Below are 24,820 nucleotides of genomic sequence, written 5' to 3' on the forward strand. Positions count from 1 at the left end.
ATCTGGCTCCCCAGTAACTTCATTCCATCTGTCCCAGGGTTGGCCCCTAAAGCAGAGTTTCCCCACACTGATGAAGTGAGAGATGGTTAAGATTTTTAACTTTTTAAAAGTCTTCAGAGTTATGTACATTAGAAATATATAAACTAAGATATCAATCACACAATTTTCAAGGACTTAACCATTTACTATAAGGATAGAGTAAATAATGTACTTAAATTTTTGAAAAAGTGATGTAAGTAGATTGGAATTTAACCTGTACTCAGATAAGACAAAGTCATGGTGGTTTCATGGATGTGGGTGAAGTTGGGGAAATATTCCTATAGGAAAACAGGACAAGTCCTTGTATCACAGCTCTAAGCATCTGGCAGTGTATAGTTTCACAGGAGTTTCTTTCAACCAAAAAAGCCCTGTTCCCAAAATATTTTTCCATGATACATGGTCTTTAACCCCTCAACGCCCTGGCCACCCTTCCATCTACTGGCAATGAGGCATCCCCAACAAAACATAAAATATAGGTATGTATGTTAGTGATGGAAGAGAAACGGTAAGTACCTTTCAACCAAATACAACCATTCATTCCTCCTTCAGCTGAATGTACTACCTCCAACAGTACTGTATGTTACCCAAGAGAAAATTACAGATTCTTATCAGGGCTATAAATTTCATTGTTAACTACAAACATCTTCTGTCTCTTACACATGGCTGTACTCCTCCATACCCTTGGCTGGCATGACTGTCTTCCCTGCCAACTGTGGGATGCTTGAGATGAGTGTCTCCCTTCTACACTGTGGTTTGATTTCTCTGCACCTTGACAATGTAGTTTGTTATAGTACATCAAATAAGAAAATGAGTAATTATTAATTTTGCATTTGTGTAGACTGAATTTACCTTTAATGTAAAAACATTTGTATGAAATTATTTTCTCCAAATAAAAATCAAGATTGAAGTGTGAATTATGCAAGAGATTTTGTCAAAAACTATATTAATAAGTCTACTAACTTAAACAGTATCAATAACCAAAAAGTATCAATTTGGAATCCACAAATAAATTTCTAATAGTAAAATCGTCCAGGAGTTAGTTACGGACAGGGAAGCCTGGCGTGCTGCAGTCCATGGGGTCGCAAAGAGTCGGACACAACTGAGTGACTGAACTGAACTGAATGGTAAAATCTTAGAATGAGTGCCTACATTAGCATCCAACTCCCACTTGTGAAGGAGCAAATATAAATCAAAAGACTATAATAAAGTATATAGAATTGATTTATTCCCACCACAGTAACAATCATTTTTTCCATATAGGTCTTCAGTTGTTACTCCTCTGGACATTAAAACTGAGAGTCTGTGAGTAACTATTACTCTTTGGTTCAAAGTGACATTCAAGGAAAGATGAGAAGTATTTCTTCCAAAATTCTGACCATTTTAAAATGAATTTTTAAATTCCTTAAAGGCAGCAACAGCTGCCTTTAAAGCTTAGAAAGGACTAGGAAACTGGAATCTAAGAAATGAGAGGACTTTCATAAATTTCTGAAAAACAGAAAACCAAATGAATAAACCCAAAAAGTTCCCAAGACATAAAGGATCCCCAAATGAAAGCTGGAGGTAGCAAATACAAATAAGAGTGAACACTATAGATCATATGGTCTGAAAGTACTCATGAGACTGAAGAAATATCCCTAGAACATTCAACACAATCCAGTTAGCAGTCCATAAACACATACTAACATGAGTAGTCTCCAGAGTGGGTGAGGAGAGAAAATATCAGAACTTCGTGTTTCATCTAGGAAGTATGAAGACACGAAGGCTTAGTACACATTACTGAGACCGGCGCTGGTGCTCACACCCCGCCAGAGGTCACTCGTCATTTCAGAGGCCAGGGGCCCTGAGTGGGCTTTCTGCAGCATAAGGAGACTTACTGAGATCTAGTGTGCTTGATTATGTCTAGTTTAACTAAACCGACTTGTGTAAAAATCTATTTTAAAAATAACGGAACCAGGGAGTTCTCTGGTGGTCCAGTGGTTAGGACTCAGCACTTTCACTGCCCAGGGAACTAAGATTCCACAAGCCTCGCAGCATGGCCGAAAAAAAAAAAAAAACCCACTTTTTTTAAATTGCAATTCTAAAACTGTTTTAGACTTTCCCACAGCTCTCTCCCCATCACCTCCAGAACTCACATGTTTCATCAGAAAAAGTCCTCAGTATTTTCAAGCTGAGCCTCTGCCCCGGTCTAACAGAAACCCAGGTGTCCCCAAGGACAGTTCTTTCTCTGGAGCCTTGGTAAGTGCCGATGTGTTTTTCTCGCCCCACGCCCCACATGCCACAGAGCAGCCTTACAGCTTCCAAACCACGTCTCCTGACATCCCAGGTACCCTGAAACATCCCATCAGACCATACAACCCATCAACAATTCTCCCTACAGTCATCTAGGACAGCGTTGTCACTCCTGCTTTTTTCCTTAGCTGAGCCCCTGTCTGCCCCTCCACACTGTCCAGTCCTCATTTTAAAATCCCCTCATGGTCCAGTGGCTAAGACTTCACCTTCCAATACTGGGGGTGTGGGTTTGATCCCTGGTCAGGGAGCTAGGATCCCACATGCCCAGCAGCCAAAAAAAAAAAAAAAATCCACCATAAAACAGAAGCAATACTGTAACAAATTCAAAAAAGACTTTAAAAATGGCCCATAATAAAAAAATCTTTAATAAAAATACCAACATACTCATAGTCAAGCCAGCCAAAAATACGGTCGTTAAGGCCTTGTTCACTTTCTCTAACCTACCCCAACTACCCATTCCCATGGTCATGCACTAGTTACACATTCTCTTTACTAATGACTGTGCTACCACCACAATTCTGAATTCATATATTCTACTTCGAATGCCACCTCCCAGATTTCCAGACCATTTCCTCTACTACCCAATTCCAACAATTTCTGACCTGGCTGGCTCTCTCTACCCCTTTGTCTTTGTCCACCACCACCCCCAAGTCCTCACTCCTTCCTAACCTGGCTCAGACTCGGGGGACCAGAACTAGGATCACCCCCTGGCAGACTCATTCCCAACTCCCTCCTGCTTTCCTCCATTGTATCTGCCGAGCAGAACCCCAGCCTTGACTCAATCCAATTCTCCACCAGCTCCACATTCCAAAGTACCTATACACAACTGAAGAACAATGATATAACCATTCCAATTGCGTTTAAGTTCCTCCCCGTGAATTTCAAGTGGGCCCTCAGCTCTGTCCAGCAATCCTATTACATTTCTTTGGTGTCCATTTCTTTAACTCGCCTACAGCTCTCAATTTGTAAAATTCCAACACCAACCCCCAAACTTCATGCTCGACTGACTCTCAATAGAGTCTAGCAGAGAACGACCCTGTATTTCCATTTTAAAATCCACAAACACATCTGCGTCAGCGTGTACATACTCTGCCTTCACTCCTGTTGTAAAGGAGTGAAATACCCCTTTCTCCTATCTTCAGGGATAAGAATTTTTCCATTTCTACTAAAATGTAAGTTCTACAAGTGCAAGCATTTAGTAATATTTATAGAACTGAAATGGATCATTCCTATCACAGTGTATAAACATGTTGTGCTATTTTCCCAACCAAAAACAAACAAAAAAGCTTCCCTAAAATCCATGTCCCCTTCCAGTTACTGCCTTGTTTTTCTTCATATTCTCGGACTCCCATTCTCCCCTCAACCCACCCTAATTAGTTTTCCACCTAAGTGATTCTTGACAAAGTAACCAATAAGTTCCATCTTACTAGATTTCAACAGTCAATTCTAAGGCTTCTCCTTAACCAACCTCTCACTTAAATCTGCATAAAGGTTACTGCACCTATGTTATATTTCAAACAGCAGAAAACTTCAGTGAAAGGATCTCACAGATGAGACAATTGGAAAGAGAATGAGTGAACTGGAAGATAAATCTGAAGAAATTACTCAGAATTGAGAGAGACAAATGAAATTCTAAGAGAGATTTAAGAGATATGAAGACTACGAAGACATGACAGAAATATCAGAAGTAAAAAGAACAACAGAGGGAATTCCCTAGCGGTTCCATGGTTAGTACTCTGGACTTGCACTACCAGGGCCGAAGTTCAACCCCTGGGCAGAGCACTAAGATCTCACAAACCATGCAGTGCAGCCCCCCAAAAGAATAGCAGAGACAGAAAAAGAACACAACGAAACAGCAGATCACAAAAGCTACCAGAAAGCAGAAACTCAATGCTCTCCATCACTCCCTAAAGTCGCAAAACTGGCAGACTTAAATCCAAGTTTCAGGCTTTTTTACAATGTATCACACAACTGATACAAGAGAGAAAGAAAAATCCAGTCAGTGAAGACATTCCACTAGGTCTGAACCATACACATGTTATTAACCATACACACGAAGGCTAAACTTTCTGGAGACAATCCATGATGTGCCAAAAATAAGCAAGGTCAGAAAACAAACATGATACTTTTTCCTGGACCATTAACTTTACACTAAGATTTTTAGAAAGTTAATTAAAGTCATTGGACTGTCATGTAATTCCATCTTAGTAGTAATAAAACAAACGTGAATATGATTACTTAAGTAGAACTTAAATGTACACTAATTTATAAAACATAAAACCTGAACACTGTCAAGCGGTTTCTGACAAACTCCTTGTTCTTGAAGGTTATTACTCATTTGCCTCAGCTGTTATGGGCTGCCTGAGAAAGCACTGCTAATGGCTCTAACGGTTTTCTCAAAAATGCATAAATTACTATGGTTGAAAATTCAACAATAAAAAAAGATTACTTACATAATTCACTGTTTTGTTGTTTCTTTTACTCTGAACTTAAATGTTGTATTTTGTGAAGCGTGTAACAAAAATGCTGGGGAACTGAGGATAAAACTGGTATGCAGAGAGGGAGAAGTACTAGGTTCTACCTCATCACACTTTCCTGGTCTCTGCGAGATTATTCTGATAACTCCTACAAATAATCTGTCCTAGAAAGCCAGTTTATTACATCACCTTGTCTTATACACCATACACTGTCAACCAAGCATAAGTCAGGATTAGGGTAAGTTACAAGTAACAGACCTATATTAATTCTGGCCTCAACAGAAGTCCAAAAGTAGGTGTAGCAGAGCTTGCACATTACTCCATGATATTCCAGAGCCGGTTCCTTCTCTCCTGTTGTTCCATTATGGTCTATCTCCACTTCTAAACTTACTCATGATACAATGTAGCTAATCCAGCTCCAGCCATTATATTTTTATTCAAGTCAGCAGATAGAGATGGTGACACATACCTCCTTTAAGAACTCTATCTCCTCACATTTCCTTGGCCGAACTACAGACCATACATACATGGTTTCAAAGAGGACTGAGAAATATGATCTATTCTTGGCATCCATGTAGGCAGATAAAAATGGGAGGAGAACCAATCAGCAGTCATCATTATGCCATATTTGAATATATCCTTGGCAATGTCCCCAAAATATATTTCTCCTCCTGAAGATGACGGAACAGCTAATTGGCTTTAGGTACCCTGTCCTCTGAGTCCTTTCTTTGCCCTCACTCCGGGAAACTGTGCCCAAATAAACCAGTGAGCTTCATTAGCAACATGAGAACTGGCAGAAGTACTGGTACCATGACATCTTCCCTTTGGATACTAGCAACAGGATACCTCAAAACATGTGCTATTAATCACACAGCCAAAAGAAGGAAGTAATTTTAGCTGCTTTACAGCAAAAATTTGCCTGCTCTCCTGATTTGACCAAGTCAGGAAATGAAATTAATAAAAGTAACAGCTTGAATTTAAACTGCACCTTTCTTTATTAGGACTCAAACTTTTCAAGTATATAGTAATGTGCTATTTTATTTTCATAACCCTAATGACGAGATAAACTTAATATTATTTGCATATTTTAAATACCTACTTTAATATCTAATTTGTTATATGTATAAATATATACCTATATACAAGGACAAGGACTAGGAAAAGAATGAAAAAATGGAAATAACTGACTCATTATAGTGGTAGAATTATAGCTAAACTTATTTTTTTGAAATTTTCATAACTTCAAGTGCCCCTGTGCCATAATGTTTAAGACTATGAACACACATACGTTTCTTACATTCACAGAGCATACAGTGTGGAGAAAGATAGCCACACACGATATCTACGACCTGTGTGACTTGATGAAAATTATATAACCTCTGTAAAATAAGTATCACAGATCTGGACATCCAGTATCTGTTTGCTCTCACTTCCACACACTCTCCCCATCTACGATCTGTAACGCAGGGGGCTAGAAACCTACAAACACTATTTTCCAAACTTCTCTGCCTGTTGGCTTCAGTTAGAGCAGCAATAGGAGACACTGAGTTGTGGGGAGGAGGGATGAGAAGCCCAAAGCAGTGAAAGCGCGGAGTATTAACCACTGGACCGACAGACAGTTCTTGGCAAAACTACTTTTACTTTTAGAAATATTTGTGGAACACTTTATGCTTTGGAATAATTACTGAAATAGAACCTCCTTTCTTAAAGCTAATATCTGTTCATCTGTGTACACTTTCTAAAATAAAGTGAGGGTTAGAAAATGACTAACTTCAAAGAGGCACAGGAAGTATTATTAGAATGAGTTTTGAAAAGACAAGTTGAATATTTGTCAACATTTACCCTTAATCCATAGCATCAGGAGCCACAGAGAATACATGTCAGACTATGAAAATACATGGCTTATCAACTTGTGACATGTTTAATTGCAAAATCAGCTCCAATTTGGCTTGCTTTTGCACCACTTGGGCTTCCCTTGTGGCTCAGCTGGTGAAGAATCTGCCTGCGATGCGGGAGACTTGGGTTCGATCCCTGAGTTGGGAAGATCCCCTGGAGAAGGGAAAGGGTACCCACTCCAGCATTCTGGCCTACAGAATTTCAGACAGAATTTCATGGGGTTGCAAAGAGTCGGACATGACTCGGTGACTTTCACCTTGCACCACTCAAATGGCCTGAAAAATGGTACTGCTAACTAACAAGGCTTTCAATCTTGAAGTTACAGTTAAGGATGCTAAGATCCTGGATCTGTGATTCTCTTCCCTTTTTATAACCTAAAAAAGAGGGGGAGAATTTTCTTAATTTTCTAAGTGGAAAGGCTAAAGGAACATGAAACATGTAAGATAAAAACATGTAACGTGTTTGGAAAACTAGAGAAATTGACACAGGTGCGGCTGGGGGAAGATGAGGCAGGCAAACGATAGCTAGTATTTATTATCAGTATTTACCATGTTCCAGACATATATGCACTACTTGTCCTATGTTATTTATATGTAACAAAAGCCCACAAGCAAAGATATTCTAGGTCCTACTTTAAAAATTTATTTATTTATTTTTTTATTTTTGGCTGTGCTGGGTCTTCCTTGCTGCACAGGCTCTTCTCTAGTCGTGGCGAGCGGGGGCCTACTCTTCGTTGCAGTACATGGGCTTCTCACTGCGGTGACTTCTCTTGTTGCGGAACACAGGCTCTAGGGTGCGGGGGCTTCAGTAGTTGTGGCTTCTGGGCTCTAGAGCACAGGCTCAGTAGTTGTAGCACGTGGGTTTAGTTGCTCCACAGCATGTGGGATCTTCCCTAATGAGGGACAAGAACCTGTGTCTCCTGCATTGGCAGGGAGATTCTTTACCACCATCAGGGAAGTCCTAAGTTTCACTTTTAAAACCAGAAAATTAGGACTCAGAGAAGTCAAATAAAGTAACAAAACCAACAGAAGCCAGAGCCCAGTTTCCAGATCAGACCTATCTGATGCCAAAAGCTATCCGTGATCTGGTGAGGATGGCTAGCCGCTGCTCTCCCCCTCCTTTCTTTTGTCTAGCCTCTGTCAAGTATGGGACCCCCATGGCCTTGCAGAATTGATTCTGGAGGCTGCTGGCCAACACGATGAATGGTACCTCCCTCTCTCTCTCTCCACCACTGCATCCAACTGGACTTAATGGGTCTTCAAGGATCACAGTCTGGCAAAGTACAAGAGAAAAATGAAGAGGCATTTGTCATAATCCTAAAAGGAACCATGATTCCATTTTTACAAATGGGAAAAGACTTGGAGAAGATACAAAACTGTCACAAGGTTATAGAGCTAATTAGCTGGCAGTGAGAGTGTGAGTCCAGGTCTGGCCAGACCCCCATATTCTTTAACTTAGGTAGAAATTCTGGGAGGACTAGAAGTTAAGAGATAACTTTTTAATGGACAAACTGAAATTTACAACACTAATCCATCATCACAGTGATTCTACTTTTTCCCCAACATTATAAAGATGGTCAAACATCCAGAAAAATTGAAAGAATTATATAGTGAAAATCCATCTACTAACCATCTAGATTTTACAACAACATTTTGCTTTATTTAAGATAACACTCCTATCCACCTATGCATCCCCATACTCCCCATCAATGTAGCTTATTTTATTTATGCATTTCAAAGTAAGGTGCAGAAACATTTTACATGGGAAGTCTTTGAATCCTAACTCTAGACTTTATATTATTATTTATTCATGTAAAAATGGTCTCAAAACTATACCAACTATAATTTATGAGGCTTTTTACTACCATTGACAAATTTTCTCAGCAAGTAATCTTGAATAAATCTAATCTTTTATTTACTCCAAATGTCCATGCTGAAATCAATGTAAATTTTAAAGCAGCTGCTTAATGAAAGTTGCACTCCTTGACTGTGATAGAATTTAACAGTTTTAAAGCAAATCTGCTCTAATTGCTTCATTTTTCAAGTAAGATTTACATTCCCCAAAATTAGAATTCTATGACTTTAGTATTCTTATGTTTAAAATATCTTTAATATGTTAAATTCCACAATAAAATAAATTATGTTAGCAGATTCTCAAAAACAGATTAAATCACTGATGTCAAATAAGTAACACTTACAGCAAGTCTTAGAAATGTATTCCTAAGATTTCATTTGAAATTGATTGCATTATTCTGGTTTCTTCCTGGTGAATACGAATGCACTGATTCCCAAACTATCTGTGGCATAAAAGAAGCTTCAGTCCTCCCTTCAGATCAGTTAAGAAGAAAATGTGAACAAAGGGCTGGCATACTGACTTTTCAATGCCATTTCTGGAAATTGGTTTACGAGTGATTTCCAGCAAATTATAAGGATAAAGATAACAAGTCAATACTATTATTTTGACATTTTCAATGAATATCATTTAATAAACATTTTTTAAAACTCTAAAATCTGAAATAATACTTTAAAACTTTTACTTATTTATTAATTTATTGGCTGTGCTGGGTCTTCATTGCTGCAAAACAGCTCTTTTACTCGCAGCAAGTGGGGGCTACTTTCTGTTTAAGGGTGCAGGCTCAGTAGTTGTGGCGCAGGGGCTTAGCTGCCCCACATCATGTGGAATCTTTTCAGACCAGAGATTGAACCTGTGTCCCCTGAACTGGCAGGCAGATTCTTAACCAATGGACCACCAAAGAAGTCCCTAAAATAATACTTTTTTCAGAGAGCAATTAAAAGTAAAGTAACTTATATTATGACTCTACAACAAAATATGATGTTTGGGTTGCAGATACTAATCTAAATGCTCGCTGTAGCCCTGCAAGGAACCATTAGAAGGAAACAGAATCTGAAATTAACTGTTTTATAAGCCACAAAATGAGTTCAGTCCTGAAAATAAACAAGTGGAAAGAAAAAATCACTCTTTCACCTGGTATATAAAGATCCATCAGATCATTCCAAATAAAAATGAATCAAGAATGTAATTATTATTTATAAACCACTTTCTTTTTTGAAAGTTCAAAGTGCTTTAATTAGAAACGTTTTCACAACTATGCCTGTTTCTGAGTGTCACATACTTTTTCTCTTACTGTAGTTTTTCTTTCTCTCAATGAGTCAGCCCAGAAGAAGCCAAAACTGAAGAGAAAAACAACCGTCACATAAAATAAATTACAACTACGACACACCATAGCTATCATAATGAATTCAGTAACTTTTTTTCAATAACAATTGAGGGAAATGAATCTTAATCTTCAAATCTCTATTAATTTCTAGTATAGCATTTGCCTAAACAAATAATCACTACTTTGGCATTATAGTTTGGCTGGGACAGCCAGCACAGCAAGCAAAGGAAAAAAAAACATTTTTGATGGCTCATTCAGATGGAAAAGCCATATATCAGAAGTTATTGTGTAAAACCTCAGTACTTATGATGGAAAGCACAGTTTGGCAGAACACATTTAATTAGGCTTGGCTCTTTAAAACATTAAATACTCAGTTATAATCACATTACAGCTTTGTCTTATAATGAAAAAATACACAAGAAATTTCAAAGTCAACTCTTCCTTTGCTTCATCGTTTTTTTAGGTATTAGAGGCTACTTAGAAGCCTGAAAATATATTAAAAGACGAGATCAAAGAAGGATAGAATCAAAAGAAAAACAATACATGTTATAACTTATTTTTCCTTCTCACAATATAAACTTTTAACCTCTTTCAGTGACTATCTGAAGTCTCTATTATAAATGTATATACCAAATAACAGATATTTTCAAAATTTACATTAAAAATCTTAGTAAGTCATTAAAATGTCACTGAATTTTTTCTAAACAGAAGTTATCTTTCAAATATAACTACATAATACTTGCTACTAATAGTGACCATTTATTGTGTACCTACTGGGTAACAGGCTCTTGCCTACACATTGCCTCATCTGATGACCTCAGAGGCCCTACAAAGGAAAGAGTTATCCTCACTTTACCTTGAAGAATTTGAGTCACTGATAGGTTAAATTGCCCACGAACATCTAGTTAGTAAATAGCAAGACTGGCATTCAGTTCTAGGTCTACTACCAACAGCCAGACTGATACTTGTGTTTCTTCTATGATACCAAATTATCAAAATATAGAGCCAAAATCCCTCCAAAGGACAATAATAAGGGGTGGCCTCCAAAATCAGAAAAGAAAATAATTTGTTTCAATCACAGGATTATTATCAGAAAGTCTCCTTATGCATTCTGGAATGCCTCTTCTTCTGCTTTTGTTTGTTTTTTAAAACATATCAGTGAGGTTTGAATGGGCTGCGGGTGATCTACTTTGGCCACAAGCCTCAGCACCACCACTAAACAGGTTGTGGTTTGAAATAAAGAATGACTAGAGCTAAAAGGTACCTTAGCTATCAAAAAACATAAGGGACTAGCAGCCTCCAGAATTGAGGATTTCAGTGAGGAGAATACGAGCATGACCTACTTAATACCTACTACTGACTGAATGTTTGAGTCCTCCCCACCAAATTCATATATTGAGCCCTAACCCAAATATGGAGATAATAGGAGGTGGGGCTTTTGGAAAGTGATTAGGTTTAGCTGAGGTCATGAGGGTGGAGCCCCCAGGATTGTATTTGTGACCTTGTATAAGGAAGAAGAGACAGCAGTGAAGAAACACCATGTGAAGACACTGTGCAACCAGTCAAGAAAAGAGCCTTCCCCAAGAACCAAATCAGACAGGACCTCGATCTTAGACTTTCCAGCCTCTAAAACTGTTGAGAAATAAACATCTTCTGTTCAAGCCACGCAGTCTATGGCATTCTCTTACAGTGGTCAGTCAGTTCAGTCACTCAGTAATGCCCGACTCTCTGCGACCCCATGAACTACAGCACGCCAGGCTTCCCTGTCCATCACCAACTCCCAGCGCTTGCTCAAACCCATGTCCATTGAGTTGGTGATCTGACAAAATGTTACCACCATATACCCTGCTCCATCACATAACAAGTCACACAGGTAGAAGTCTTCATTCATTTTGTAAAACATCTCTTAACAGTGTAAGGTGGTTTGCTTATAGGTTAAAGTAAGCATCAAGAATCAATTGTCTTGCCAACTAACCAAGATATCTTGGACTAGTTGAACATTTAAAATATTTATTACAATTCAGGGTGGGTCAGCATTTTTTCTTTACTAAAATTTCTGGCTAAGTTTATAAACAAAATATTAAAAAGAAAATATAATCTTATGAAAAACTAATGAGTAAGAAATAGTACCATAGTGACTGTTGTCAAGGCAAGTTCATTTAGGAAGCAAGGAGAAATCTCTTGTGGGCAATATCTATTTAACAATCAGATTTTCCTTTCTGACTGTCATGAGCCAAATTTTGCACCACATAAAATGAAAAGTGAGTTGGAGAATGAGCAAAAATCTGACTGGTATATTCAGTTTGGTCAGTATTTCAAAACATTTTTTACCTAAATTTTAAAGCTTGAGCAGATGAAAAAAATAAAATAGTCTCAGATTTTTTAATTGTCTTATATCAATTTGTTAAGAGACTTTTCGGTCACTTATGTCATCTGTTTAATATATATTCTTTTAAATTATTTTGATTTTGATTAGCAAGAAACTGCAGAGTTTCAGTACACATAACAAGAGTCATTTACGTAAGGAGGGAGGTTGTATAGTTTTAAAATTGGTTTTATATACAGTATCTCACTCACTCTTCACAATAACAATAACCTAATACAAAAACCCTATTTTTCAGCTTTATAACTAGAATAATGAGATACAACGAGTTAAAGAACTTGTCTACGGACCATGCTAAGCTGGGGCTCCATCCCAAATAAGCCAATTCTCCATTTCAAACTCTGGAAATCCACCCTCATCCACAAGGACTTTCAGGAATGAGAGAAGAGAAAGAGCAACTGAGAGGTCTCTGTGGTGCAACCCAAACAGAGGAGACGTGGGAGGAAAGGGGGCCTTGTTTGAACTCACAAAAGGCTCACTCAGCACTTCCTGCCACTGGGGGACTACAAGCTCCAGGTTCATGAAAGATCCTTGTGCATTAGTCCTAAAAGTCAGGGGAAACTGTAGGAATCCACTTTAACTCGAAAAGTCTGCTCTCTGGGAAAACCACACTACTTGCTGCCCTCACAGCAAATCCTCACTGGGAACCCAGGAAATGAGATCTTGTCTATGTAGAACAGTCACAAAATCCCTAGTTATAGTAATACTGTTATTTTACACGTGCCACCTACATAAACACTCTGTTTTCCACACTGGAATTAGAATGTATCAATCCTCTCAACATGATGTCTAGCACCTAACTCTGAATAAAGCAGGAAGCCCCAAAATATTAATATTTGTCTAATGACAATTTAGGGCTCAAATCAGAGTAAATCTTATGCACTGACTAGAGCTATGGATGACATTACACTAGCAAAATTATACCTGAGACAGATACACTGAAAGGTCTGTACCTGTATATATAAAACCTGAAGGGGAGTAGGACATAAAAGTTACATATGGAAAATACTTGGATAATAAAATTAATAATAAAGCCATTAACAACTGAATGCTATCTGCCAAAACACTTAATGGGCAGTTACTCTAGACGAATAAGAAAATACAGTGTCCAGAATCAGGGAATTTGGAGTTCCAACTTATTTCATGCTGTAGTACCGTATTGTCAGACTTAAACAATCCTAATAAACTAGACCTCATCAGCTAGAGAGAGCAAGAAGAGAAAGCAAGGTAATACAAAAGGAGAGGGTCAGTTAAACCCATTAGAGCTGCCTCAAAACAACACATTCCCCAGTAGTTAATAGTATTGACTCAATTATCTGCCATGATGGGCTCCCAGCAGAACAAATTCAGGCACTGGAAAGGGACCAGTGTGTAATTTTGTACTCCAAAACTATGAATAAAAGTTTGTTAGCATGTATTATAGATATTACCAGATAAAGTAACATATTAATATACAATTCACTCTGACCACTTCCAGTAAAAGAAATAAATCACATTTGACACATATATGAAAATTACTTTTTTAAACAAAGAACAAAACTTGTTTTCTTCAGTTTTCTAACCTTATTGAGGTTTTCAATGGCTAAGTCAAAGATCTCTCCTGGTAAATGTCACTGCACTTAAAAATATGTGGGTTACTTTCAAATATCTTTTGATATTGATTTCTAACGTAATTCCACAGTGATAAGAGAACAGACTCTTGTATGATTTCAATACCTTTAGACCATGAGACTTCTGCATCTTGTCTATGTCCCCGGATATGATCCAGTGTCTCCTAGTTTGTAAACTATGGGAACTTAAATAGAATTTGTGCCCTGCTGCTGTGTGAAAGTTGTGTTTGTGTGTGTTACTCGCTCTGGGGTGTCTGACTCTCTGTGACCCCATGGACTGCAGTCTACCAGGCTCCTCTGTCCATAAAACTCTCCAGGCAAGAATACTGGAGTGGACAGTCATTTCCTTCTCCAGAGGATCTTCCTGACCCAGGGATCAAACCTAGGTCTGCTGCATTGCAAGCAGATTCTTTACCATCTGAGCCAGGTGCTTTTTGGATCTACTATATTCTTATACTTTCCGTATATTTATTGTATTAACTTTTAGGAGTTTGATACTAGAACTCCAACTAAAAACTTTAACTTATCTACTAAAAATAATTGTAATATAGAGTGGAACTATATGTAACTTTGTTCTGTATTTTCCAAGTCTCCTGTAAATGTGTTATGAAACTTAAATAATTTAAAAAATAAAAAGAGAAAAAAGAACAAAATTTATAGAAGTTAATTTTCATTACTCTCATTAACTGCAATAAACTTACTAGTGATAATCAAACGTCATCCAAGCACTCACTACCAAGACCTCAGGACCATTAATTAAGCAGAAAGAAGGGCATACGTACTAACCAAAGCAAGCTACAGACTTAATATGATCCCTATCAAATTACCCATGACATCTTTCACAGAACTGGAGGAAATAATCCTAAAATTTATGCGGAACCACAAAAGACCCAGAATTGCCAAAGCAATCCTGAGGAAAAGAACAAAGCTGGAGGCGTAACACATTCAGACTTCAGATAACACTACAAAGCTACAGTAATCAATACAGCATGGTACTGGCACAGAAACAAAAATATGAATGGGAGCCCAGAAATAAACCCACACACCTATAGTCAATTAATCTTTGATGAAGGAGGCAAGAATATAAAATGGAAAAAAGACAGTCTCTTCAGCAAGTGATGCTGGAAAGCTGGACAGTCACATGTAAATCAGTGAAGTCAGAACACTCCCTCAGATCATATACAAAAATAAACCCAAAATGGCTTCAAGACTTAAATATAATCCAACACACCATAAAACTCCTAGAAGAAAACATAGGCAAAATGTTCTCTGACGTAAATCTTACCAATGTTTTCTTTGGTCAGTCTCCCAAAGCAAAAGAAATTAAAGTAAAAATAAACCAATGAGATCTAATCAAATTTACACGTTTTGCATAGCAAAGGAAAGCATAAACAAAACAAAAGACTGGAAGAAAATATTTGCAAACAATGTGACTGACAAGGACTTAACTTCCACAATATACAAACAGCTTATATAACTAAAAAAAATTAATAAAAAACAATAAAAACCCAATCAAAAAACAAGCAGAAGAACTAAACAGACATTTCTCCAAAGAAGACATGCAGATGACCAACAGGCAGAATAGATGCTCAATACCATTAATTATTACAGAAATGTAAAGCAAAACTACAATGAATCATCAACTCAAACCAGTCACAACAGCCTTCACCAAAAAGTCTACAAAGAAATTCTGGAGAGGGTGTACAGAAAAAAGAACCTCCTACACTGCCGGTGTGAACGTAAATTGGTATAGCCACAATGGCAAATAGTACGGAGGTTCCATAGAAAACTAAAAATAGAGCTACTATAAGATCCTGCATCCCACTCCTGTGCTTTGTATCCATCAAAGCAAAAGTTCTAATTCACAGTATCATAAGATACACGCACCCCAATGTTCAAAGTGGCGCTGTTTACCAAAGTCAAGACATGGAAGCAACCTAAGTATCCACAGATAAGCAGATAAAGAAGATTTGGTCTATACATACACAGACACACACATAGATACACAGACACACACACGGCTACCCTGGTGGCTCAAACGATAAATAATCTGCCTGTGATGCAGGAGACCCAGGTTCAATCCCTGGGTCAAGAAGATCTCCTGGAGAAGGGACTGCCTACCCCCTCCAGTATTCTTGCCTGGAGAATTCCACGGACAGAGGAGCCTGGCAGGCTATAGTCCATGGGGTCACAAAGAGTTGGACATGACTGAGGAACTAACAATTTCACTTTCATATATATATACATACACAAACACAAAACAGAGTATTTCTCAGCCATTAAAAAAAAAGAAAGAAATGATACCATTTCCAGCAACATGGATGGACCTAGAGATTACCACACTAAGTGAAGTGAGACAGAAAAAGACAAATATCATATGATACAGCTTATCTGTGCAATCTAAACAAACAAAAAAAATGATACAAAAGAACTTATTTACAAAGCAAAAACAGACTCACAGATACAGAAAACAAACTTATGGCTACCAAAGGGGATGTGGAGATAAATTAGTCTGGGGTTAACACATACTGACTGTATGTAAATCGGTAAAAAACAAGAACCTGTTGTTACGTAGCGCACACAAAACTATACTTAATTATCTTTTAATATGTTGTGAAATCTATACGTGTATATACATGAATAACTGAATCATTTTGCTGTACATTTGAAACTAACAACACTATAAAATAACTATACTTCAATTTTTTTCAGTTTATAAAAATAGAGACATCCCCTTTTAAAAAATACACATTCAAGTATTTAGGGGTAAAGGGCCATGATGCATACAATTTATCTTCAAATTGTTAAAAGAAAAAAACTTGTATGTGTGTGTAGAATGGAGGTTGGAGAGAAACACAAATACAAAATAAATCAGATAAAAATGTCAACAATGAATCAGTCTGGTTAAAGGTATATACTGATAATTTGGGGAGTTGTTTATTTTTGGAATGATTATATATATATATATATATATATATATATGTGTGTGTGTGTGAGCTTATTTTCAAATAATAGCTTTTTAAAAGTGGAAAAAATAGCAAAATGTTGATAAGTCTTGAAGATGGGTTATGCATAGATAGTCTGTATATCTTTGAAACTTCCTACAATAAAATGTTAAAAAAAGAAAATACTAAACAACAAGTAGGTAAAATCATGTATGCAAATTTGATACTTTCAAACCGTGGCTAGAGGAGACTCTTGAGAGTGCCTTTGACTGCAGGGAGATCAAACCAGTCAATCCTAAAGGAAAATCAATCCTGAATATTCATTGGAAGGAGAGATGCTGAAGCTCCAATACTTTGGCCCCCTGATGCGAAGAACTGACTCACTGAAAAAGACCCTGATGCTGGAAAAGACTGAAGGCAGGAGGAGAAGGAGACAAAAAAGGATGAGATGGTTGGATGACATCACCGACTCAATGGACATGAGTTTGAGTAAACTCTGGGAGACAGTAAAGGACAGCGAAGCCTGGTGTGCTACAGTCTACAGAGTCACAAAGAGTTGGACACTACTTAGCAACTGAACAACCCAATTAACTACCAAATTAACCAAATTAACTACTAAAGTGACTGGCAAACGTAAGTCTTCAATAAATGACAGACATGTTATATAAGTGAGTTTACATTTACCTTGAGTGTTCAGTTCAGTCGCTCAGTTGTGTCTGACTCTGCGACCCCATGGACTGCGGCACGCCAGGCCTCCCTGTCCATCACCAACTCCTGGAGTTTACCCAAAGTCATGTCCATTGAGTCAGGGATGCCATCCAACCATCTCATCCTCTGTCGTCCCCTTCTCCTCCTGCCTTCAATCTTTCCCAGCATCAGGGTCTTTTCTAGTAAGTTGGCTCTTCCCATCAGGTGGCCAAAGTATTGGAGTTTCAGTTTCAACATCAGTCCTTCCAATGAATATTCAGGACTGATTTCCTTTAGGATGGACTGGTTGGATCTCCTTGCAGTCCAAGAGACTCACAAGAATCTTCTCCAACACCACAGTTCAAAAGCATCAATTCTTCGGCGCTCAGCTTTCTTCACAGTCCAACTCTCACATCCATACATGACTACTGGAAAAACCACAGCTTTGACTAGAGGGACCTTTGTTGGCAAAGTAATGTCTCTGCTTTTTAATATGCTATCTAGGTTGGTCATAACTTTTCTTCCAAGGAGCAAGCGTCTTTTAATTTCATGGCTGCAGTCACCATCTGCAGTGATTTTGGGGTCCCCCAAAATAAAGTCTGCCACTGTTTCCACTGTTTCTCCAACTATTTGCCATGAAGTGATGGGACCGGATGCCATGATCTTTGTTTTCTGAATGTTGAGCTTTATGCCAACTTTTTCACTCTCCCCTTTCACTTTCATCAAGAGACTCTTTAGTTCTTCTTCACTTTCTGCCATAAGGGTGGTGTCATCTGCATATCTGAGGTTATTGATATTTCTCCCGGCAATCTTGATTCCAGCCTGTGCTTCATCCAGCTCAGCATTTCTCATGATGTACTTTGCATATAAGTTAAATAAGCACAGTGATAATACACAGCCTTGACCGACTCCTTTTCCTATTTGGAACCAGTCTGTTGTTCCATGTTCTAGTTCTAACTGTTGCTTCTTGATCTGCATACAGATTGCTCAAGAGGCTGGTTAGATGGTGTGGTATTCCCATCTCCTTCAGAATTTTCCACAGTTTGTGGTAGTCCACACAGTCAAAGGCTTTGGCATAGTCAATAAAGCAGAAATTGATGTTTTTCTGGAACTCTCTTGCTTTTTCGATGATCTGGTGGATGTTGGCAATTTGATCTCTGGTTCCTCCGCCTTTTCTAAAACCAGCTTGAACATCTGGAAGTTCACGGTTCATGTATTGCTGAAGCCTGGCTTGGAGAATTTTAAGCATTACTTTGCTAGCATGTGAGATGAGTGCAATTGTGCAGTAGTCTGAGCATTCTTTGGCATTGCCTCTCTTTGGAACTGGAATGAAAACTGACCTTTTCCAGTCCTGTGGCCACTGCTGAGTTTTCCAAATTTGCTGACATACTGAGTGCAGCACTTTCACAGCATCATCTTTCAGGATTTGAATTAGCTCAACTAGAATTCCATCATCTCCACTAGTTTTGTTTGTAGATGCTTCCTAAGGCCCACTTGGCTTCACATTCCAGGATGTCTGGCTCTAGGTAAGTAAACACACCATCGTGGTTATCTGGGTCATGAAGATCTTTTTTGTACAGTTCTTCTGTGTACTTTTGCCACCTCTTCTTAGTATCTTCTGATTCTGTTAGGTCCATGCCATTTCTGTCCTTTATTGAACCCATCTTTGCATGAAATGTTCCCTTGGTATCTCTAATATTCTTGAAGAGATATCTAGTCTTTCCCATTCTATTGTTTTCCTCTATTTCATTGCACTGATCACTGAGGAAGGCTTTCTTATCTCTCCTTGCTATTCTTTGGAACTCTGCATTCAAATGGGAATATCTCTCCTTTACTCCTTTGCTTTTGGCTTCTCTTCTTTTCACAGCTATTTGTAAGGCCTCCTCAGACAGCCATTTTGTTTTGCTTTTCCTCATTTCTTTTTCTTGGGGATGGTCTTGCTCCCTGTCTCCTGTACAATGTAACGAACCTCCGTCCATAGTTCTTTAGGCACTCTGTCTATCAGATCTAATCCCTTAAATCTATTTCTTACTTTCACTATATAATTGTAAAGGATTTGATTTAGGTCATACCTGAATAGTCTAGTGGTTTTCCCTACTTTCTTCAATGTAAGTCTGAATTTTGCAATAAGGAGTTCATGATCTGAGCCACATTCAGCTTCCCATCCTGAGGTAGATAAGTATTAGCTTTTGGTATTTAATTACATACAAGTATTTACTGACAATCCACAAATATAAGGTGCTCTGCTGCAGTGAACATCCTCATATAAGTCAAGAAGCAGCTTATACACTCAGGACTCAAGTGGTGACAATGAAAGACCGAACAGTAAGGACCTACACAGGAACAGTATCTAAAAGAGTGGCTATGTGCTTGGTCGCTCAGTCATGTCCTACTCTTTGCCATCCCATGGACTGCGGCCCGCCAGCTCCTCTGTCCAAGGGATTCTCCAGGCAAGAAGCTGGAGTGGGTTGCCATGCCCTCCTCCAGGGGATATTCCCAATCCAGGAATCGAACCCTGGTCTCTCACACTGCAGGCAGATTCTGTACCATCTGAGCCAACAAGCAAGCCCAAGAACAATGCAGTGGGTAGCTTATCCCTTTCTCCAGGGTATCTTTCCAACCCAGAAATCACACCAGGGTCTCTTGCATTGCAGGCATATTCTTTACTAGCTGAGCTACCAGGGAAGCCCCAAATCAACTATACTTCAATTCAAATTTTTTTAAATAGAAAAAAATGGAAAAAAAGGGGGGGGGGCAGACAGCACAAGTCAAGAGTCAAAGGAACAGAGCTAAAGTGCAAACCAACATGACTCTTTGCTATGTGATCTTAGACAAATAATTTAATATCTAGGAACAGCTCTCTACCAACTATATTAAAAAAGTAAAACCATTTATTTCACAAGGTTGCTATGAGAATAAAGTGAGATACATAAAAGTTGCTCTGTAAACTGTGAAGTTTTATTGTATGCAGAACCAATGGAGGGAGAATGAGGCTTGAACCTAGTGATCATAGGACAAAGCAGAGTGTTAAATGCCTCAGGAAGAAACCACATCTAGCTTCGAGGTAGGAAAAGAAGTCTTTTGTGGAGAAGGTGGTACTTAAGATGGATCTTAAGGGATGGAGGGTCAGAAAAATTAACATCAGAGAGAGGAGGAAGTAGGATTCTAGGTTAGAAAGATAACCCAAGCAAAAGTATGAAAAAGGAAAAAAAAGTCAGGCATGTAAGAAGCAGCAGAGTTTTTGCTAAAGTCTGGGCAACAACCAAATATAAATCTGGAAAAAGTGAGAATAAACTGGAGGGGGCCCTGCCTAACTCTTTGAAGGTCCAGATGTATGGCTCACTGCTCCTCTGTACTCCAGTTCTAACAAAAAGAGTCTCTTCTTCCTTTCCAGTTACAACAAAAACCTCACTGTCGAAAACTGTTGTGTTCTTTCAAATAAGGCACCCTAATTCAAAGGAAATAATTTAAGCAAACCACACTACACATATCCTGCTATGAAAGGAAATGCTTTCTAAATCCAGGAAAAATTTAATCCCAATGAAAATGAATATAATCCAAAAGGGTTTACAATTTACATTTGGCTTTAGAATCTTTTTTTTTTTTTTTTTTGGTGAGGACCTTCCAAATCGTATCTTTCTCAAGCTAATATTAAAGAAAATTCCTTAACTACCAACCAAAAGATCATCAAACCAAAAGATAACACAACTAAGGTGAAATTTCCTTTGTCAACTCTTAGAGGAAAACATAGGCAAAACACTCTGTGACATCAATCACAGCAAGATCCTCTATGACCTACCTCCTAGAGTAATGGAAATAAAAACAAAAATAAACAAATGGGACCTAATTAAACTTAAAAGATTTTGCACAGCAAAGGAAACTATAAACAAAAAAAAATAACCCTCAGAATGGGAAAAAAATAATAGCAAATGAAACAACTGACAAAGGGTTAATTTCAAAAGCAGCTCATACAAATCAATACCAGAAAAACAAACAACTCAAGCAAAATGTGGACGAAAGACCTAGACATTTCTCCAAAGACATACAGATGGCTAACAAACACATGAAAAGATGCTCAACTTCAACTCATTATTAGAGAAATGAAAATCAAAACCACAATGAGGTATCATCTTACACTAGTCAGAATGGTCATCATCAAAAAGTTTACAAACAATAAATGCTGGAGAGGGTGTGGAGAAAAGAGAACCCTCTTGCACTGTTGGTGGGAATGTAAACTGGTACAGCCACTATGGAGAACAGTATGAAGATTTCTTTAAAAACTAGGAGTAAAACAACCATAAGACCCAGCGATCCCACTACTAGGCATGTATCCTGAGGAAACCAAAAGTGAAAAAGACTCATGTTCCCTAATGCAGCTCTATTTCTAATAGCTAAGACATGGAAGCAACCCAGACGTCCATTGATAGAGGAATGGATAAAAAAGCTGTGGTACATATATACAATGGAATATTACTCAGCCATAAAAAGGAATGCATTTGAGTCAGTCCTAATGAGGTGGATGAACCTAGAGCTATTACACAGAGTAAAATAAGTCAGAAAGAGAAATACAAATATCATATACTATTTAGATTTAGAATTTAGAAAGATGGTAGGTACTGATGAGTCTATTTGCAGAGCAGCAATGAAAACACAGACATTGAGAACAGACTTACGGACACAGCCTGGAGGGGAGGAAGGAGAGGGTGGGAGGTGTGAAGAGAGTAACGTGGAAACATACATTACCAAATGTAAAATAGGAAGCCAATGAGAATTTGCTGCATGACTCAGGTAACTCAAACCAGGATCTGGTAACAACCTAGAGCAATGGGTTGGGGAGGGAGGCGGGAGGGATGTTCAGGTGGGCGGGCACAAGGGTAAATCAATGGCTGATTTATGTTGATGTTTGGTAGAGACCAATGCAATACTGTAAAGCCATTATCCTTCAATCAAAAACAAATTTTTATTTCCTTTGTCAACTTGATTGGCTTTCATGGAATGTAGCTTAATTCAAAATTACATGGCTATGACCATTCTTTTTTTTTTAATTTATTTTTTTATCAAAGGATAATTGCTTTACAGAACGTTGTTGTTTTCTGTTAAACTTCAGCATGAATCAGTCAAAGGTATACATATATCCCCTCCCTTTTGAACCTCCCTCTCATTAACACTTTCTTTTTTGCACAAAATACATAAATGTGCTTTTTAGAAGAAAAATATCCTTTGGTTGTTTTTTTTTTAATAATCTTTTGGGCCACATACTGTAAAATAATAAATTACTCCATCACTTATACTTTTACATGAATAGTTTTATGAAGACTTAAGAAGCTATGAAAACTGCCTTATCACTATAGGCACACAAAAATCCTAAGTCTATTTTAATGCCCTTAGCTGAATACTAAACTTCTTAATGCTAGGGGAAAAGATCAGAGAACCATTCAAAATTATGTGGAAATAGTCTTAAGAGATTATCTATTCCAACTTTGATAGACATTTGGGAGACAAACTGGCAACGTCCTTCTAATACACAGAGTGTATCTGAAATTAAAAAGTCTTTTGGCACGCAGTACAGATGACATTACATACCATACTGGACTTCTTTCTTTATGATGACACATAACTGCAAGAAAAATCAAGAACTACACACATCTATGAAAAACTGCGAAGTATTGCCATTGTTTCAAAGAAAGCAGTTAATGAATTTATAGTATCTCCTCCAACCATGCTGGAGAGTACTAGAAAATACTCAGCTTTCGAACACTAACACTAGTTTAATGACTGAAAAGAGAAAACACTGGGAATTCCCCAGTGGTCCAGTGGTTAGGATTCTGGACTTCCACTGCCAAGCAACCGAGTTCAGTTCCTGGTCAGGGAACTAAAAATCCCACATGCCGTGTGGCCAAAAAAAAACCTAACAGATTAATCAAGCCTTTCCATGGAACACACAAAGCCCTTCCTGCACTGCCTTTAGAGACCACAAAAAAGCAAGCCTCTAAAGCCTCCTTATCTGAAACAATGAGGGCCACAGGATGGGTGGCTCGGAGAATGAACCTCTGCAGATCTGATGATCGAGGCAGCATGCTCAGCACCAGAGACAAAGCCAAGAGTGATTAAAAATGTAATTCAACTTATAATACTAAAAGAAGTCAAAAGAAGATGACCTAGAACAGAGGTCTTTCAATCCAAAGAGGTTCCTGAGACTAATCATCTCATAAATTATCACACAGTACTCCATTTTCCTATCAAACTGACACCCTGGCTAGAGTGTGGAGAACATGTCACTGCCTAATTCAGCTGCGGAACTCAGTTCCATTTAAAATTCCTTCAGACAGCTGAACTCTGCACTGTGTAATTAAGTGGACCATATATGGTTTCTTAAGTAAGAGCACCCAGGCAGACCTTATGACTGCCAAAGTGCCAGTGTAGTTTTTGTTTCTCTTTCAGAACAAAGCACAAGTTCAGTTGACGTAACCTCACATGACCCAGGTCCTCTGGTATTTCTAGTCTCTTTTAAGTCAAAACACTGTGAAGCAGAAATGAGGCTTTACTGGATGATGGGAAAGGATTCTTCAGTTAATGAAATTTGCTTCCAATCTGATAAAATTCATGCTTGTGCCACTTCAGAATTTATTATAAGCCTCTTCAAAATGTGCTAATTTGTCACCAAAGGGAAACGTGTGTATAATAAAAAAAACTACACCTAATTAGTCATATAAAATCCTACTCAAGAAAGCCCCTAAAACAGAACAATTTCCTCATAAAACGTAAGTGATAAAAAGTTTCCAAGAGCATAACTGTATTTATATTGCACAGCTAGAATGCATACAATATGCATGCTTATTCTTCTTGAAAAATGCTGTCTTATAGGTAAACAATCTATTCATGATCTGCATATACTTCCTTGTAAAAATCAGTGCACCAAATGAAAAAAATACTCTATATAAACTATTTCCAGTATTTCACATTCAACCCAGCAATATAACGGTACTAGCAGTCAAGTGAACAGAACTTCTTATGACTAATAGGACAAAACCTACTACATATATCACAGAACTGACAAATTCTGGTAAGACTTACTTGCTACTCCTGATGCCAGTCCATAGAGCAGTCCTCCCCCATCGGACTGCTGAGGCAATACATGCGTTCCTGGAGGAGGTGGCTTTTCCTGTCTGATGAAGTTATACAATAAGGTTTTCACAAGTTTGCTGGTGTATGGAAGACTACACAAAAAGAAAAAAAAGAAGAAAATAAACTCATATTTTTGGGAGTCAACTGACTCTGTATCATGATAAATATAATCTATCAACATAAGGATTAGC

General features: G+C 38.0%; 1 protein-coding gene across 4 annotated transcripts in view; it reads right to left on the reverse strand.

The window, feature by feature from the left end:
* Positions 1–24,820, reverse strand: part of DYM (dymeclin) — a 382,103-nt gene that overhangs the window by 259,860 nt on the left and 97,423 nt on the right. For all 4 annotated transcript variants that reach the window (XM_043444328.1, XM_043444326.1, XM_043444327.1 and 1 more), the window contains one exon: positions 24,579–24,721. In XM_043444328.1, the coding sequence (XP_043300263.1) occupies positions 24,579–24,721 (143 nt within the window). The remainder of the gene's footprint in view (positions 1–24,578; positions 24,722–24,820) is intronic.

Source organism: Cervus canadensis, chromosome 23, assembly GCF_019320065.1.
Source record: "Cervus canadensis isolate Bull #8, Minnesota chromosome 23, ASM1932006v1, whole genome shotgun sequence".
Classification (NCBI taxonomy): Eukaryota; Metazoa; Chordata; class Mammalia; order Artiodactyla; family Cervidae; genus Cervus; species Cervus canadensis.